This window comes from Drosophila yakuba, chromosome 3R, assembly GCF_016746365.2.
Source record: "Drosophila yakuba strain Tai18E2 chromosome 3R, Prin_Dyak_Tai18E2_2.1, whole genome shotgun sequence".
NCBI lineage: Eukaryota > Metazoa > Arthropoda > Insecta > Diptera > Drosophilidae > Drosophila > Drosophila yakuba.
Window position 1 is genome coordinate 9,792,708 of NC_052530.2, and position 18,403 is coordinate 9,811,110.

The 18,403-nt window shown below is 40.3% G+C and overlaps 1 protein-coding gene and 9 non-coding genes across 11 annotated transcripts in view; all 10 read right to left on the reverse strand.

The window, feature by feature from the left end:
- Positions 1–3,272: 3,272 nt before the first annotated feature.
- On the reverse strand, positions 3,273–3,346 carry Trnan-guu. Its single transcript has one exon. It is a non-coding gene; the product is annotated as a tRNA-Asn (tRNA).
- A 370-nt stretch (positions 3,347–3,716) lies between these two features.
- Positions 3,717–3,789, reverse strand: Trnar-acg. Its single transcript has one exon. It is a non-coding gene; the product is annotated as a tRNA-Arg (tRNA).
- A 226-nt stretch (positions 3,790–4,015) lies between these two features.
- Trnar-acg lies at positions 4,016–4,088 on the reverse strand. The gene has a single exon. It is a non-coding gene; the product is annotated as a tRNA-Arg (tRNA).
- Positions 4,089–4,302: 214 nt separating this feature from the next.
- Trnar-acg lies at positions 4,303–4,375 on the reverse strand. The gene has a single exon. It is a non-coding gene; the product is annotated as a tRNA-Arg (tRNA).
- Positions 4,376–4,670: 295 nt separating this feature from the next.
- On the reverse strand, positions 4,671–4,743 carry Trnar-acg. The gene has a single exon. It is a non-coding gene; the product is annotated as a tRNA-Arg (tRNA).
- Positions 4,744–5,040: 297 nt separating this feature from the next.
- Positions 5,041–5,113, reverse strand: Trnar-acg. The gene has a single exon. It is a non-coding gene; the product is annotated as a tRNA-Arg (tRNA).
- A 291-nt stretch (positions 5,114–5,404) lies between these two features.
- On the reverse strand, positions 5,405–5,477 carry Trnar-acg. The gene has a single exon. It is a non-coding gene; the product is annotated as a tRNA-Arg (tRNA).
- A 189-nt stretch (positions 5,478–5,666) lies between these two features.
- Positions 5,667–5,739, reverse strand: Trnar-acg. The gene has a single exon. It is a non-coding gene; the product is annotated as a tRNA-Arg (tRNA).
- Positions 5,740–5,928: 189 nt separating this feature from the next.
- Trnar-acg lies at positions 5,929–6,001 on the reverse strand. Its single transcript has one exon. It is a non-coding gene; the product is annotated as a tRNA-Arg (tRNA).
- Positions 6,002–11,020: 5,019 nt separating this feature from the next.
- The window catches only part of LOC6536171 (GATA-binding factor C), a 36,213-nt gene continuing 28,830 nt past the window's right edge, over positions 11,021–18,403 (reverse strand). For both annotated transcript variants that reach the window (XM_002096726.3, XM_039375673.2), the window contains exons 7-9: positions 14,771–14,957; positions 14,487–14,674; positions 11,021–14,148 (exon numbers count right to left, since the gene is read on the reverse strand). In XM_002096726.3, coding sequence (XP_002096762.3) covers positions 14,122–14,148; positions 14,487–14,674; positions 14,771–14,957 — 402 coding nt within the window. In that variant the 3' untranslated portion in view covers positions 11,021–14,121. The remainder of the gene's footprint in view (positions 14,149–14,486; positions 14,675–14,770; positions 14,958–18,403) is intronic.

Below are 18,403 nucleotides of genomic sequence, written 5' to 3' on the forward strand. Positions count from 1 at the left end.
ACAATTTTGTCCAGGCGCAGAATGCATAGCAAGTACAGTAGAGCAGCTCCAGCCGGATTCTTAGATGGAGAGGACAAGATGTTACTCAAGCTACACAATATCTACAAGTGTTAAAGCTAATATCGCCTTCTATTGTCTCAAGCTTTGTTGCTGACAATGTTGACTAATTGAAATGATTTGCTGTGATTCTAATTAATAAGTTGAAATGTAATTATTTTCAATTCCAGTTGCCTGTTTCTGTTGCAGCAGATTTCTTTATATGTAACTATAGATTTATATACAATTTTAAAACGATTTTAAAAGCTATTGCCATTTATTGAAGCTGCACTGTATATCTTCCTCAGAGGGATATATCTTTGCTTCTGCCATGGCTGCTCCTCTTGTCGTTGCTGTTGTGTAAATAGGAATTGAACTGTGAAGAAGCGATGCGAATGACGTTTACTTTTTATGTTTGTTTATCGCTAAAGCCAAAAGCTGGACACTCGCCTCGAGATGCCATCCTGCCCACCCACACACATATATCGCACATCAATTTCAGGGATTTTGTTGTATTTTTTCGGATTTATGCTGCCGGACTTTTGGCAATCGGACTTTTTTCTCAGCCATTCAGCTGTGTAATTGACTTGGCCAGGATCTCAGAATACGGCCGGCAAACTATAAAACTTGAAAAGTTATAAACTTAGAAGTGCGGGCCACGTATAATGACGACCATCGCGTGATCATCTGAGGAGGAGGTGTTTTTATAAGGCCAAAAGAGAGGGACAGGGGTATACTTTTATGGCTTATTACTGGCCTAATTGAGGCCATTGTCATTGTGGGCTCTTTTTGCAGATCTGGCTGCAACTCGCATGTCGCCTTTGGGTTCGGGTTCACTCGCCCACTTAATTGACATGTGCGGAGTTTGTGTGTTTGGCGAATGACAGCTTTTTGGGTGCTGAAACCCTGAAATGCTTTAAAATTATAAAAAAGGAAAAAACTGAAATGCCCGAGTTGCACGTGAGGCGACAATTATGCAGTCCCATTTGCCTGCAACATGTTGCCAAGTGCCTTGGATGTGGGAGAGATGCCTCTTCCGGGCATTACACATACTTTAGATGGTCGGTGTGATTAAGTAACATGCTAATACTTGTTATTAATACCTGATGAGTTTGGAATTTGAGAAAAATTGCTTGCGCTTGCAACATTTCCCCAAGAGTTAAGATTTCTGATTTAAATCACATTAGTTTAGCAGCAAATGGAGTCTTAAATGTTTTTGCTATATAAATACCTCTAATATTAGTAATTTAGGAGTAATATAATATACTAATATACTAATCATAAACAATCATGCAATGTACAAATTTATTCCAGCTCATAATTAAATACATTTTCTCCGAAGCATTCCATTGGAATGCAGTAGCAAGCTGCTAAACAAATTTCTAATGTGGTCAAGGTCTTTTGGGTCGGCTTAAAGGGCTCCCTACTAGGTTTTACCCATTTTTCCCGCGTTAGAAGTGCGTATAGTAAATGGTTCTCCTCGTAACTCGACGCAAAGTGGCATAATTACATGTTTCGATGACAAATGTCAGGCCTCCAGCCACTGGCCGGATCGGAAAAAAAAATAGAGAACCTTCCTCATTAGGAATGGCTTTTTTAAGGAGAGGGGAAGTCCCGAACCAAAGGAATGCTGCACGAATGCGCGCGATTAACTAGCCATAGGAATGACCAAAAAACTAAAAAAAGACAAGAACTCAATAACATAAAGAACGCAGAAGGAAACGAAACGTTGCAGTCCCGGTTTCCTACCACAATTGCATTTTTGGTTACATTTCGCTCACGTTTCAGCTGCAATTAAAAACGAACGAAAGGGAACTAAAAAAAAACACCAAGAGGGGGCGGAAAGGTGAGGGGAGGGTTGTGCCGCGCTTAGCCAACTATGAAGATTTAGATAAGCGTCTCATTTTCCTAGCAGCTTGCACAGGGTCCAGTTCTCTGGTCAGTTCTCGTTTTTGGCCTCTCCACGTTTTCCATTTCATTTCATTTTCAGTTTCGTGTGGCACAGGGGCGTGTTTTTCCACACACACACCAAAAAGTGTCGCCTAAAGTGCTTAACTATGGCAAAGGAGGGGGTGTGGGGAAATCGAGAGGGTGAGTGGGTGTTTAAGAGACCTTGAGTGTCCTAGGCTTGCATTTAAAATAAATGCACAGGCCAAGTTTTAGATTGGACTGAATTCAGTAATACTTTGAACTTGATAAAAAACAATGTGTTTTAAAATAGTCATGTATTTATGTGCGAATCAATTTGAATTATCAAGTGCTTGCCAGTGCCCTTGCTGTGTTAGAGTTTCATAATTAAAGACCCAGTTTGGTTGGAGTGGGGAAAATAAATAGGGGGAGTAAGTAGGGTGCCCTTAACAAATTGCTCGAACTGTGCACCGACCAATCAAAACTGATCCGCTTTCTTGGTCGTGGTCGTTTGTAATGATTTCAAACACAATCGGACCATGTTGATCTCGCCAGCCTGCGGCTCGCTCCCTTGGCAAAGAAAGAAAATGCTTTTCCACAGAATTTCCCTCAGTTGCCCTCAGATCATGACTCCGGGGGCCTGCAGACGGCGGACGGCGATCAGTGCGGACTGCGAAAAAAGTGCATAGAATTTCAACCATAATCGCGGCGAGCGACTAACAAACCAGCAAACAAGGCGAAAACAACACAAGTAACAACAAACGGCACAAGCAAACAAAGAGCGGCAAAAGGTATCATCATAATCATAATGCGCATAAGCCGCCATCCCAAATGGGCGGGGGGCAAAGGGAATTCATTCCAGTGAATTCGCAATTCTGCGAAATCAAATTGCACAAATATTTCTCTTATGCAATGCACCAGAGGGATACAGCTGGCTGGAGGTACCGGGAGGGAGCCGCAGTATAGCTAGCCCGAGATCCCCCACCTGGATCACTAACTAAGTAACTAAGCTCCAGACTCGGAGTTGGCTTCGGCCCGCTGCAGTGTGGCCATTGTTAGACGCAGATGCAGACGCAGACTAACAGACACCAAAGCCGCAGATCTTAAGCATCAGCAACTTTGGGGTTTACACGTCAGAGAAGTTGAAGATTTCTGTTGTTTAGTTATATAGTAAGCCGTAGTTATATAGTAATCCATTGATAATGAAAAACTCTTTAAGAATGGGTTAAAAATGTTTATATATTTTACGTTTGTGATGTTATAAAAATATATTCAATTTTCTTATTAAAAGAAACGAAAACTATTCAATTCAAAAAAGATACTTCAGTCGCCCCCGGGTGGACTCGAACCACCAACCTTTCGGTTAACAGCCGAACGCGCTAACCAATTGCGCCACGGAGGCATTGATCACTAAGAGACAGAATAGCTATTTGAAATTAGGACGGAACAGCGACAGCGTCTAATTTTTAAGAAAGCTAAAAATGGACAATATATATAATTGTGGTTGAGCTAATGGAATTTTACTGCATGTAAGATGGATCTGCCTTACAGATTCATTAATGTTTTTGTTTAAAACACAGTGGAATGTTAAAGGTAGATGTAAAATTTTATTTGTTAGCTTGAAGAAGTCCAAATTAGATAGTGTGGGGCTATTTAACTTTCAAATAAAAATTGTAAAATAAAAATGTTAACTTTTTAATATATGTACATTTTTAATGTTAAGGATTTCGGTAAAAGAAAATAAAGGTCAAAATAATAAAATAAAATATGTTCGATCCTGCCAGGAGTCGAACCTGGAATCTTCTGATCCGTAGTCAGACGCGTTATCCATTGCGCCACAGGACCGGTAGAATCTCTTGCGCTAAACACCTGTTCTTTATTATGTAAGATAATAATATGTTATGATATGAATGATAAATATAATAACAGTTCACTTTGCCATCTGCAGACGAATCTATTTAAATTTTGTTTATTTTTATAACTATTTTCTCTTAGATAGCTTAAAGTAGAGCAATAAGAGTTGTGTGATTTAAAATACGCAAAATAGATAAAACAAAATATTACTTATTTCCGATCCTGCCAGGAGTCGAACCTGGAATCTTCTGATCCGTAGTCAGACGCGTTATCCATTGCGCCACAGGACCGTTGAAATCTCACGAAAATAACTTTTCTTCATAAATTAAAATCGATTACTTTATGTAAAAATAACCATTTGTCTCGATTAATTAAAATGGTTAACAAGAGATTATCTACAAGTAAACGATTTAAAATAAAACGAAGAATATACGACTTAGACTTAAATTGTTTAGTATGCATTCTAAAAATTCGACATTTTGATATCTAAAAATATTAACTTAACGATCCTGCCAGGAGTCGAACCTGGAATCTTCTGATCCGTAGTCAGACGCGTTATCCATTGCGCCACAGGACCGCTAAAAACGAACGGAAATACTTTTTTTTAATTAATTAAGGAAAGATTATCTATAGAAAAAAATCTATATATGAAGTTTACGTTTTTAAAAGTAAAGTCCTTAATATTTATAACTAATCCGTAGTTAGACGCGTGAAAGACGAAAAAGATAAGTGTCTTAGTTTTTGAGTATAAAGACAAATTAAAATTGCACATAAATTTAAAAAATAAATATTTTTACTCTAATCTTATAAACATTATTTTTTTTTATACACTTTAAAATTAAATTAGAAAAAATGCAAGAAAAAAATTAATTCGATCCTGCCAGGAGTCGAACCTGGAATCTTCTGATCCGTAGTCAGACGCGTTATCCATTGCGCCACAGGACCGCTGAAAACTAATGGAAATAATATTTCTTGATTAATTAAGAAAAGATTATCTACAAGAAAAAAACCTATCTATCACGTATACGTTTTTAAAGGTAAAGTCTTTAATATTTATAACTAATCCGTAGTCAGACGCGTAAAAAACCGAAAAGATAAATGTCTTAATCTTTGAGTAAAAAGACATATTAAAATTGGAGATAAATTTAAGATATAAATGTTTTTACTCTAATCTTATTAACATTACTTATTTTTTATACACTTAAAAATAAATTAGAAAAAATGCAAGCAAAAAAATTAATTCGATCCTGCCAGGAGTCGAACCTGGAATCTTCTGATCCGTAGTCAGACGCGTTATCCATTGCGCCACAGGACCGCTGAAATCTGACATAAATAATTTTTTTTTAATTATTAAGAAAAGATTATCTTTAGATAAAATAAACGATATATATCAAGTTCAAGCGTTTAGAATTAAATTCTTTAAAGTTATCACTAATCCGCATTCAGACGCGTTACCATCAATAAATAACAAAAATAATATTATCTTAATTTATATTCATATTGTAATTATATTGAAGATAAATATTTTTACCCTAAGCTTATTAAAATTATATATTTTATTTACACTTAAAAATTAATTAAAAAAATGTAAGCAAAAAAATTAATTCGATCCTGCCAGGAGTCGAACCTGGAATCTTCTGATCCGTAGTCAGACGCGTTATCCATTGCGCCACAGGACCGATGTAAATACTCGGAATACAATATTTTAATTAATTTATATAGAAACAAAAAGTTAAATTTAATACCATCATGTACCCTAAGTTATAACTAATTATAATTTCCATTAATCTAATAAATGGAAAATTCAATTATTTTAATATTTGAATCCACTTAAGTGAAAATAATTCTTAAAAATAAAAAATTAAATGCGATCCTGCCAGGAGTCGAACCTGGAATCTTCTGATCCGTAGTCAGACGCGTTATCCATTGCGCCACAGGACCGATGTAAATACTCGGAATACAATATTTTAATTAATTTATATAGAAACAAAAAGTTAAATTTAATACCATCATGTACCCTAAGTTATAACTAATTATAATTTCCATTAATCTAATAAATGGAAAATTCAATTATTTTAATATTTGAATCCACTTAAGTGAAAATAATTCTTAAAAATAAAAAATTAAATGCGATCCTGCCAGGAGTCGAACCTGGAATCTTCTGATCCGTAGTCAGACGCGTTATCCATTGCGCCACAGGACCGATGGGTTTACGAAAACTTGGAGCCAACATGTAGCCGGAAAACTAGTTTCCATTAATAGACCCGAAATATTCATTGATCTGGCGCTCGTCGTTTTTGGGCCCTCTGAATCTCATTATGTAAATTACCATACTTAATTTCTTGATAGACGGCTCAAAGATTGAATTTCGGCAATCGTAAAAACTATTATTGAAATTAGTTTCCGTATTCATCGGGCAAACGTCATAAGTTTTGTATTAAGGTGTTTCCGTTTTGAGACTGATCTATAATATGATCTGGTTATTGAATGAAATGGTTTTAGTGTTTGGTATCGGGTTACAAAACAGTAAATTATAGCTTTTTAGTGTTAAATGGGTATTTTGTTGCCAATAAATGTTCTCAAAATATAAAGCATATGAATATCATAATATTTGACAAGAAACGAAAAACTACCATGTATGATAACCAAGAAAACCCTTCAGTTTTTCCGAGATATCCCAACTTCCAGGTTCGTGTAAACCTGTGGAGCGTCTTTCAGTCTCCCGTGAACGTGATAAGCCCAAATCAGCCGCATCATCATCTTCGCCGTCGTCGTGGTGGCTGGTGTTGGCGTTGTTGCTGGAGCTGTTGCCATCGTAGATGCTGGAGCTGCAGTTGCCCCCATCCCAGAAACGAGTAAGCCAGGCCAATCGGCATCGCAGCCATGGAATTACAGCATCTCTAATCTCTCGACAATTGTGGGCGCGCACACCGAGAAATCATGCGAAAAGGAAATGGAATCGCGAAATGCAACTGCATCGGAGGAGGAGGAATACTCGTCTAAGGTGGAGGAGGAGGTGTGGGGTTAGGTGGTGGCAGACCCCAAGCAGTCTGCTAAGGTCTGTTAATGCTCGGCTGTATCTTTTTGTTTTTGGCCATGACCATGGTCCCTGATCCCCGATCCCCGATTCCCGATTCTTGATTCCTGATCCCTGCCCCTGATCGTGTCTCGTACTTCTAACTCGCGAGAATTCCTTTAAATGGTTCTCGTAACAATTTTTCCCTGCCATCCTCCTTTGGATCTGTGTTTCCCTGCACTGGCTTCTTGTTATTTTTGTTCGTTTATTTTTTGGTTGAGAATTTTTCTGCGGCCAGCAAATGAATCATCCCAGCTGGAGCATGGAGGAGCTCCTCCCTGCTGTGGCGTCGAGTGCCGGGCTCTGTGACCAGTTCATGTTCAGTCCTTTGATAAACTGCGAGAAATATAAAATGCCATGTATGAATATTTTTTTCATTACTTAAGGAGTGCATAAGCAGTAAATAAACTATCCTATGATTTTAGAAGTCTTAGATGGTTTGAGTTTTGAGCATGCTATGGACTCGCTAAATTAATGTTAGACGCTGCAAAACAAAGTCGATTCAAGCTACCATTTTTGCTAAGTGCAGAGAGAGGCATCCAGATGAACAGGGGAACGAGGGAGGTGGGCCTGCACAAGATGTGTGAATTTTTTCGGTTTTCGGTTTGGTACTAAGACTGGAACTCGGACTGCGAATAAACTAAAGTTGGGGCTGTGGCGAAAAGAGTGAAAATTTATTGAGCTGTGGGCGCGCATTATTCATGCACTGCATTCAGCTAAGTCGGGCCATGGTCCAAACGCCCGGCGATCCGGGACCTGGTCCCAAAAGTAGGCGACACCAGGCCGAGCTCAGGATCCCGGGACTTCGCTTGGGGACTTGGCGACTTGGCCCGTCGCCGTTTGCCGTCAGTTTGGGTTAACAGGTTAATGTTGTCCACGGTCCGAATAAACAAAAAAAAAAAATAAACCGGAGAACTATGCATTGTTTTGGCCGGGCCTCCAGCGTTGGAGTTGCGATCGGTATTGAAGACCGTGACCAGATCGAACCACTTATCGCCTGTCAGAGGCACTCGATGATGTTGTTTGACCCCTAATGATGACGAAAGTTAAGCCAAAAAAATTAAATTAACCCAACTTTCCCCGCAATTGACTATGAAGTGTTGCCAGCTTATCACCTTGCCTGGAGTAATTACACGAGATATTATGTCGGGAACAATAATTCGTTGTGGCATAATTCTCGGGAAATGGAAATTTATGCCTCCGTGTTCGCAGGACAGCTTCTTGGCCATGCTCAAAGCGCATTTATCGTGCAGCATCAATAAATTCTCCCCAGGCAGAAGCCTGGCCAGAAGAACAGAAGACCAGAAGACCAAAAGACCAGCAATCGCAGGTATCAACATTTCATAATATTTACAATAAACATGCAACTGTGTGGAGCTGCAGCCAGAAGGGGCAAAGGGATTGGCAAGGAGTTGGCAACAGAGGAGCCAGTTTCTGGCCACATTTAGCGCATCATGTTGCGTGAAATTTGACACTTTTGGCCGGGATGACGACACAAATTTTCACCGCATCTTGGCCAGACAGACGGGCAACATGTTGCATGTTTTTCCCTCGGTTTTTGTGTTCATCTTATTTATAGAATCCCTGCCACTCGCAGAGCTACCGAATTTATGTGCCTTTGTCATATTTGCCAGGCTCTTCTTTGGCATCGTCTCGTTGGGTTTTTGTGCGTTTCTTGGGCTTTTGTGTTTTGTGCGTTTGCTTAACAATAATACACAAATATGGCCACTGGCTGGTTGTCAACAACTAACCCAAAGGCCAGCTAACCTCTCCACAGCCTCCATCGTCATCTCCTACTCCATCTGGCTGGACCAACTGCAAGCACTGGCCAAGAGTTTGGATTAAAGCCAGGCTAAAAAGGCAAGGCTCATTGCATGTGCCATGCAAAACGCACACAATCAAGCGACAAATTGATCGCACTCCCAGATAGCGCCGGTTCTGGACAGTGGTGCAAAAGGTTCTCAACCCAAAGGTTCTCGACGATCTAGGCATCCCTAATGAATTGGAGTTAGGCCGATTTATCCGTGAATTTAGCTTATTTTCATTTTCGGCAGATCACGGACCACATCATTCCGTTTACTTATGGAGCTCTAACATTCCTTAATCTTGTTTCTTAGTTTTCAAATTATCCTTATCCCGCAAATTCTAATTTTCATAATATTTTATTTACTTGCAGAAATGAATATATAAGGATTTATTTACAACTAAACATTGATTTGCATCCACTGTGGCAACCGCTGAGTCCGTAGCCTGTACTTCAATTCCGTGGCACTCTTAGGCCTACCTACACAGTCTACGAATATCCTGCCTTGCCCTGATCCTCCCATTGAAGCCAACGAGGTAACTAATATCTGTTGCAATTGCCAATGCCAATTTTCCTATTTAATATGCCACGAATTGACATGGGCCGTTGCCATTAAGCATTTGATATGACCAGGCTCACAGCCACAGCACCATTGGCCATGTTTGGAGTTGGGTGCTGGACATGTGATGACATTGCATGGGCCAAAACGAGATGCAGTTACGGTTGCAGTTGCAGTTGCAGTTGCAGTTTATGTTCCAGTGGCAGTGGCATCCGTGCCTAATTTAATCAAATTAGCTGAGAAATGCAGTGGAATGAAATTGTTCGTTCGGCCAGTGAGAGAGAGGCAGAAACTCATTACGTTAATCAGTTGATTGTGCGAATGTAAAACAAATTATGACAGAGCTGCATATGGCCGGGCATATGGCAATTTCTATAATTAATTCCCAAAACCCCCCGCACTGCCCGCGCTCGGGCAAATGCAATTTGTGCAATTTAATTTCATTAGAATAATTCTAATTAGGGCAATGAGTTGTAGGTGCTATCACAGCCGAACAATCGTTTGACTAAGCGCCAGCTCTGCGAATGGGATGCAACTGTTTGTGAGCGTGTGATAACGCAAATTTAATTGAAACTGTGGCAGCTTTTGTAAAATTATTGGAATGGCCAGAAAGCCAGAATGCCAGAATGCCAGAGTGCCAGGAGCAGCCAACCAGCGCGAGAACCAATTACATTTAACAGCCGACTTGACCGAGCACCCAATTCCCAAAACCCAAAACCCAAAACCCAAAACCCAAAGCCCAACCCAAACCAAAACCGAATTTGCCATTGATGCGCTGGTGTCCAATGATAAATACGGCTAATGGAAGTCACCCCCACAGATTATAATGTTTGTTACCATCTAAATTGAATTGCAATCGAGGCTCGCTGCTCTTGGCTCGGTATTAAAATTCATTTAAATCGAATCGAATGGTAGAAGCCATAACCTGGCTATCGCAGCTAATCATCTAAAGAAGTGTTTTGTGTGTGTGTGCGTGTGTGTATGTTTGTGTTGTGTTTGTGTGTCGCCATTGTTGGGTGCACATTTCCAATCAGATAAACACGCAGCCGAAACGCACGAACTGAAACTGAAACACAAACGGAATTACGAAGTCCACAGAAGGGAGGAGAACCTCCGACCTCCGAACTCCGCCAGGACAATGAGGAAGTGGTCGAGGACGTGGTCGGAGGAGCATTGTTCCCTGGCTCCTCGTCCACTTCCTCGTCGTCGTTGTCACTAATTAGTTAATGCATGACCAAATATTTGTTGCTGTCTTGAGTGAGAGGAGGCAGCACTCAGGCAAATTCGATTTCTATTCAGCTGTTTAATCACTGATTCGCTGGAATTAATGCACTCTAATTGATACTGAAGACCAGACTAAACTAAATAAATAGAGTGATTAACTAGAATGTATTAACTTTCTGATTATAAGCTATAACCACCTTTTACAATGAGGCAGGAACTAATGGATCATCCTAATTTCGCCTTTTCAGCTTTTCTACATTCTGCATACCATTTATTAAGTACTTAAATGTAAATTAAAATCCAAATAATTTTGGACCCGATGTTGCTCTCAGCTTCAAAACTAAAGTAAGCTACTCCAGCATTTTATCATCTCATAAATTCAAGTTGCTGCTGTTTGACTTCACCTAATTAGTTAATGCAGGGCTCCCCCGAAATATTTAATGGGACAGTAGAGAGAAGAGCTTACCCTATTAGACCTACCCCATCCACATTCATATGGCCAACAACAAACCAATCCCTATATCAACCCGAGGCCCAATCCCATAGATAGACCCATTGATTTACGTTCATAATTAGTGCGGTTTATTTATGTCGTTTGTTGCATGTTCCACAACTGGTTTCAGGTGGCGTGCCCCATTATCATCCCGTGGCGAGTGTGTATCGGTGTGTGAATTGGTTTCCCATTGGCTGAACATATGCCCACTGCCACGCTTATCTGCGATGCTGATTAACTGATTTATATGGCTGGTCATTGCTTATGCATTGATCACCGTATTTTTTCGTCTGATGGACTCGCTCGAAATTGGTATTGGAATTAGACTAACAGTTTCGGTTACCATTACAATTGACCCGTGACATATGCGACACTTTTGCATGTGTCTGTTGGCCGTTTGGGTTTGGGGTTATTTCCAAGGCACCGGCTCGAATGACTTATTTTGTTTCAATTATATTGTAATTATATAGCAATTAGGTTTACCTTTTTCAGTTTACTTTGTTTTCGCTTAACTTTGTTATAATGACAGAGGACAGTGCCTAGCACGATAAGCTCATGTGATGCTGACGAATCAGCTCCATATATGTAAGTACAGTACGTTTCGTTCTTGTAAGGCAGCTTGGTGATATTAATCTTAACATCGAGTTATTCAGCTAGGTCACTGAGAACAGAATATTTACTGATTAAGTATAGGTAGCTAAGGCTCATTGTTACGTTGATAGACGTACTGGAAATCTTTTAAACAGAGTTTAGATTTACAAATAATATTAGTTAACGTGTTCGGTCATTACTTACACTTCATTCACGGACTGTCCCACCATAGCTATATATGTCTATAACTGAACGGATCGGACCTGCTTGACTGCGTGGCCGTGCCGTGCACCTAATTGCTGTCCCAATTATTGTAATGCCCAATGCCCAGAGATATACTCAGTCGATAGGTTCGCATTTATTTTATTGTTTGCAATTGGGAAAACTGATAACGAAATAAGTCGAAACAAAAACCTTGGCAAAGTGCAGCGGAAGCGGATGCCAAGCGACAAAGGCCCAAAAGGGGTCATCATTGCAGTTTGCTCGACTGGATGCCGGATTAATGACCAGCTAACACGCGTCCGTTTGGGAGTTTTCCTGGCTCATCATTCTCGCCCGACCATCGGTGTAAAACAAAAGACTTAGGCAACGAACTGTGTTCTTGTGGCACATCACCGAAACACCAACAACTGCGCTACGAACATGCCATTTCACGCCTCCAAACAACTCATAATTCATGCGTTCAATGGCCAGCAACAAATGCTGCATAACAAATGACCAACATAGGCACAGTGTATCAAAAATTGAGGCACGTTTCTTGTGTAGCAAAGACGCATCGAAATTTAAAGAGCAATTCATAAGCTTAAATGGCCATTATAGAGACATCATTGCGGGGCGAGTTTCGATAGCTGCTTATTGGATTTATTACCAAACCAATTTCGATTTTCTGTCCACTCATCTGAAAGTAATTAATCATCGGCGGAGCCTTCAGTTACCGTTCCTCAATTAGAATCGTTTTTGTGTTTTTTTTTCTGTATTTTTATATATATTTTTTTCTTCATAAATTATTTTTGTGATTTTTTTGTGGATTTTTCTGGTGATTGCCATTAAATTTAATACAATTTTCCATTTTTTTGTTTCGATTTTAAATAAACATTAGTTTTGCTTTGATTTATATATATTCAACTATCAATATGGCCAAATTACAATACATTTATCGTTTACACTTAGCACATAATACATCATATTTATATATATAGTTTTACATATCGTATTTTGTTTATAAACATACATAAATTAGGTTAGGACTAATCTGGCTTTATACACACAACTTAGGGGATTACTTTTATGTTGAGTTGTATCTTCTTTTTTTGTGTTTTTTTTTTCTTATGTTTTTACTATAATTATACAAAAATTGCTAACAAATGTATTTTACAAATTGCCTTTAACATTTAATTTAATTAAATTTATTACATTACTTTTAAGTCTATGTACGCTTTTGTTAATGTTTATGTGTGTATAGCTTTAAGACTTAGGCATTAACATTGAACATTAAGTGTGTGTTTTTAGTGGTAAAAGTTGACGGCTGCCTTTGCTTTCAATCAAAAAGATCATTTTTCTGCTTAACTGTATTATTTTTGTTAAATTTATTTTACAATTGCTACTGGCGCGCCCTAGTGAAATTTGTTATGTTAATATTTATATATAGATTTTACTTTTTGTTTATCACGTCTGTTTTGTTTAGAGTCTAAGAATTTAACTAGTTTACAGTAGGCATACGCTCTAAAGTGTTTGTGCAATTTTCAATTGCATTTTGCGAATTAGGACAAGCAACTTCACTTACTTCTACGATCTTTTCTTTTTTCTTTTAATTTATACAAAAATGTTTACTTTTGGACGTGCATTGTAACTGTTTTTGTTTATTGTATATATAATAATTTTAGTTCTCTGTGTGCTTGTTTCTCGTTTTCTGTTATATGTACACAATAAATATTTATGGAATTTCCCCTCGCATTTTCCATCATTCTGTTTTTATGGCAGTTCATAAAGCACAATTAAATACGCTGAATTTGCGGCGAGAAATTAAATTAATTAAGCGAAATATGAAACATAAGGAAACACTATACAAACACTCACAGAAAAGCCATAAAGGAAAAATAAAATAAAAGTAATCTGCAGCCCTTTAATTAATTTTAATGGGGCTTTTGTTATTGCTGCCGGCACTCGCCATTTGGCTTTTGCCTCGCCAAACAACACATCAGCCACAGCAACAGCAGCAGCAGCAGCAACAACAGCGACAAAGCTTAAATAATTAAAAATTGCACGCAATGTTTACAATTAGGAATAGCCAGCGTTCGTCCAGTTGCCACACCAGCACCCACACTCTCCATCGGATTATTATTATTTATTTAGCTGGTATGTCAAGGGCTCGGTGCCACTGTCAATTGCTGGCCAAGGAGTCCTCAGTTTGGCATTGTGTTTTGTCAGTTTACTTCATGTTACTTGTTGTCCCGCTTAGTTGCTTAGTTTTGCCTTCATCTCCATCCATTTGCTGCGATCGAATTGGCTTCGATTCAGGCGTGGGCAAGTTTGCGGCTCTAACTGAACAGATTGTTGTTCAGGTTGTTCCCGCTCCATCACGTGTAGTCAGTGCGCCAGGTGCCCTGAGGGAGAAAGGAGGAGAAAGGTCCAGGTGGAAAGTTAGTACAATTTAGCAGTTGGAATCCACGCAAAAGTTTGCACAGAGAAAACGGTCTTATGAATCATTAATATAATATAAACTTGTTTGAGTTTGAATACTGATTCATATTCAAATAGTGTATATTAGAATGCCAAAATATACTTATTATTAGCATTTTGAAAAGTTCACTTGTTGCTTAACCCCTTATTATAAATATTTTATAAATTCCTTGTATTCAGTTCCTGAGTTACTCAATTTTTCTCTGTGCGCAAAGCTTTCCCCACAAAGCTGCCCGTCGTATAAGAACTCTCTTCTACTCACCATCGAACTGAGACCCAAGTGGTAGGGCTGCGAGTGGGGCACCACCGCTCCGCTGAGAGAGCCTGCGGTGGAGAAGCCGCCCTGCAGTCCGCTCGAGGCTCCCAAAGCGCCCATGCCGCCGGTGTACCAGCTGCCGTGCATGTGCGCATGTGCCGGATGCAGTCCGCTCGAGAGGTGTCCATGTTGTGCTAAAAAGAGCGTAGAAAATGGGGGAAGAACCAGAGTTAGTTATTTAGTTACTCCAACTCCAAGGGCACCGAATGCGGCTCTTTAAAGATGCTTACCCATGGAGGCAGAGAAGCCACCGCCGAATCCTTTCGACGGATCCAGCGGCTTGAAGTCGCCCATGCCCAAATGGCCACCGATGGGCAGGCAGCCGCCACCAAGACCCTTCTTCTTCTTGGACTTGGAGCTCAGCTTGCGATTACGCGTCTGAATGCCCTCCTTTTTCATGGTGAGTGGACGATTGACCTGGAAAATTAGGCAACATATTTAGTTAGGAAGAATTACTTTGGTAAATAATATGCTTAATCACTTTTTAAAATCAAAATCAAATGAAATATCTTTATGCATTTGATTTTACAATTAGTAGGGTTATGACTTCGTTTTCTTAAGTTTTTCAGTAGTCTGCCTGCTGGTGGAAAATCAATAAAGTAAAAACGAGCCGAAAAGTGGGCGAAAATAGTCAGCGACTGACCACTAAAATGGGTCAAATTTATGCAAATTCATGGACCGGAAATGCCGCTAGCTGCACACGCTGTCTGTGTGAGACAGGGGTGGTTGTCTGTGTGTGTGCGTGTGTCTCCCCTATGCTTTTGTGTGAGTGAGTGCAACCGGGAAGTGAAAATGAAGTATTACAAGCATTTCTACACGATCAGATAAGCGACATTTGCGAATGCGATTAGTTGGCGCTGATAGCGCTCCCAACGGCACCCGGGTAATGTTTTTTCCGTTTTTTTTTCTCTCTGTTTAGTATATTTTTACTTGAAGCGTTTGTTGCTGCTGCTGCAGTGCTGCTGCTGCAGCACAGCGATTCCCTTGGCCATTGTTGGGCTCTCTTCATATGCAACTCCTTATCACTTGCGAACATCTAAGCGGCAGCATGCGCTTCATTGCGCTACAATTACAATATTGGGTTACCCATTCCCAGCAACAGCAGCAGCAGCAACATTAGCAACAAAAGCCGAAGGGGAAGCCACCATCCAAAAATAAAAAGAAAAAAAAAAATAGTAACATTACAAAGGACCAAGGGCTACCTGGGCGTGAATTACGACATTGTTGGTGCCTCTTTTTCGATTGTGCCCTCGAAAAAGCAAATACTGAAATTGTTAAATTGCCGAGCGAGCACTTTGAAGAGCCGAGATTCGGCGGAGGGTTGATTTGACGACAAAAACATATCACTTACAGTACAATGTATGTATACAATATGTACAAGATATAGAAAAACTAAGGAAACCCCGTGGTACTTAGAGGAGATGGGAGGTTCTCAGGGCAGCCCACGTAATTGATAGTCTCTCGAGCGTTTAGCGCAAATTGCGGCAATTAGCAACTCGACGGCAGCTGCGAATCTCTTGAGCTTTAATTGATATGCAGCAACAAAGCATAAAGTTGTTAATGCCCAGGCCTAGCTCATTAAGGAATTCAGAGGAAAGCCCCCCAAAAGGGGAGCACATCACATCACATCACATCACATCACATCGCAGCAGCAGCTACAGCAGCAGCAGCATCAGCTCAGCAGATTAACTTTTTTATGCATAAAATCTAAATCGAGCGTGGAGCGAACACGCGCCGCTGCAGCTGACTGGCAACTTGACAGCCGCCGGGAGGAAGGAGCCAGTGCATCAGCCCACCCACAGACCACACCCATGTGGGAGATATGCACCCGAGATCCGATCCGAAGGATAACAAGAGAGAGAGAGCTAGAAATCCGGAGACAGGCGACACCAGAGCGGCGCCAGTCACCGTTAGGTCACCTTTATGATTTCAAACATATTTTCTTCATTGTCACTTCGCCGCAGGACATTGCCGAGCAGGTCACAAAGGACTAGGACCAAGGACTATTTGGTGTGCCCAACAATTGTCTCATTTGCCGTTAATTAACATGCTGATTCTCAAAGATATACCACTCCGATTTCAAGGAAATCCCAAGCAGACACGCGCAGATGGAAGATAAGAAATCCAGATCTGTGTAGCAAGTGCATATCCAGAAACGAGGAAAATGGTGATACAGAAACGAGAGTTTTCCAGATTACAGTGGTTGTGGGTTTTTAAAGAGCATATGCCAACTAGAATGTATATTTGCATTATCGATTGGTCGGGGAAACTAGTACAATATGTTAAATGGATCAAATATAAGGTAATATAGTTAAACTAGTTTTTTGGTTACTTTCTGAGACCCTTAGGAAAGCCCCACTGTACTAGTGCTATGCCTAGTGCCTGCAACATTTCCATAAAATGTGCCAATCACTTTGGCTAGAGGCCCACACAGGCGGCGTAGCTCGAAATGACAAACGAATTGAATTGAAATGAACTGAAAGCCAGAAAAGCAACCAAAGCCACTAGCATAAAAAAAGAGAAAGAGACAGCGAATGAGGTGGGGAAAGAGAGAGATATGCGCTGGGGCAGACAGAGATGGCAGAATGGCAATGGCAAAAATGCGCGCTGATTGGCATCTTATCGAGATGGGCCACTGTCCAATTGAAGGAAAATTTTTGCAAAAATAAATTTCGCCTTTTCAGCCACCCAAAGTGCAGTTGCTCGAATGTCGGAAAAGTTTTTACTTTGTGTAAATCAGATTACGGAAAATAGAGCAAAAGTGCGAGAGTGTGTGCCATGCTCGCTCTTTGATATTTGCCTTTTATGGACGGGCTCAATTAAAAATATTTCGCCTTTGCCGATTGGCATCGAAATGCAGCCGCTTTGCTTGCAAGTGGCCACAAGTTGCGGCCGCAACTTAATTAATTTGCCACACAGCCACTGTGCGGCACAGTGGGCCAGACAGGTGGCCCATCACTTAAGGGCCACTGACATGTAAATGTGCCAAAAGTTCAACCGCAAAACTCATTAAAACTTGACTGCAGGCCACGAAACAAAAAAGGCAAAAAGAAAACAGAAAAACAAACCCCAAAAAACGACACCAACTGAAAAAAAGGAAGAAAAACTTTAAGGTGGGGGAAAAACTTGAGCTTATCCCCTGAAAAGCGTGGCTAATGAATATTTAATAAGAGATTTTGAGGGGGACGGCTGGTCTAAACATGATTCAATTGAATGCAGTTAGCCTGGTAGTCGATTACATAAATTAACTCTGCAAAGGGGAGATCTTCTAGCATCCTGCCACGCGTTGCCCATAACTGGGAAATCGGGTGAAAGCTTATCGCATTTTCACAGCCAAACACCAGACGCTTATCGCGCGATACCAAGTTGCTGGGTGGGTGAGTTGTGTGTGGGTGGTGGCTAACTGGCATCTTTAAATAATCATCAGGCATTCATCATCATGAGGGTAACAATACAGCAACCTGCTGCGGCAACAAATGTGGAAGCTAAACGGCAGTCAACCCCCTGGGGTGGCCGGAAAACGGAAAAGGGGGCGGCCCTTTTTCCCAGACACTTCATTTTAGTCACATTTAATCCCCGGGTGCGTGCGCTTCCTGTCCAGCAAAAACTCACGAAGAGAGAGTGTCCGATTTTGATGTTAAATGTGGCGTTAAATCGTGCGGATCGAAAATCAATACAAAGGGGGGATGCTTTCGCGGGCTAATAGAGCTGATATACACTGATAAAGCAAGCGGAATCTTTATGTTTGCAGCAAAATCTAGTATTTATTGCCTTGATTTTATCTGAAAACTAACGGAAATCTCTGATTTGTTTTCGCTAACAACTCTTTGTATTTTGCAGATACATTTTTCCATACTGTAGGC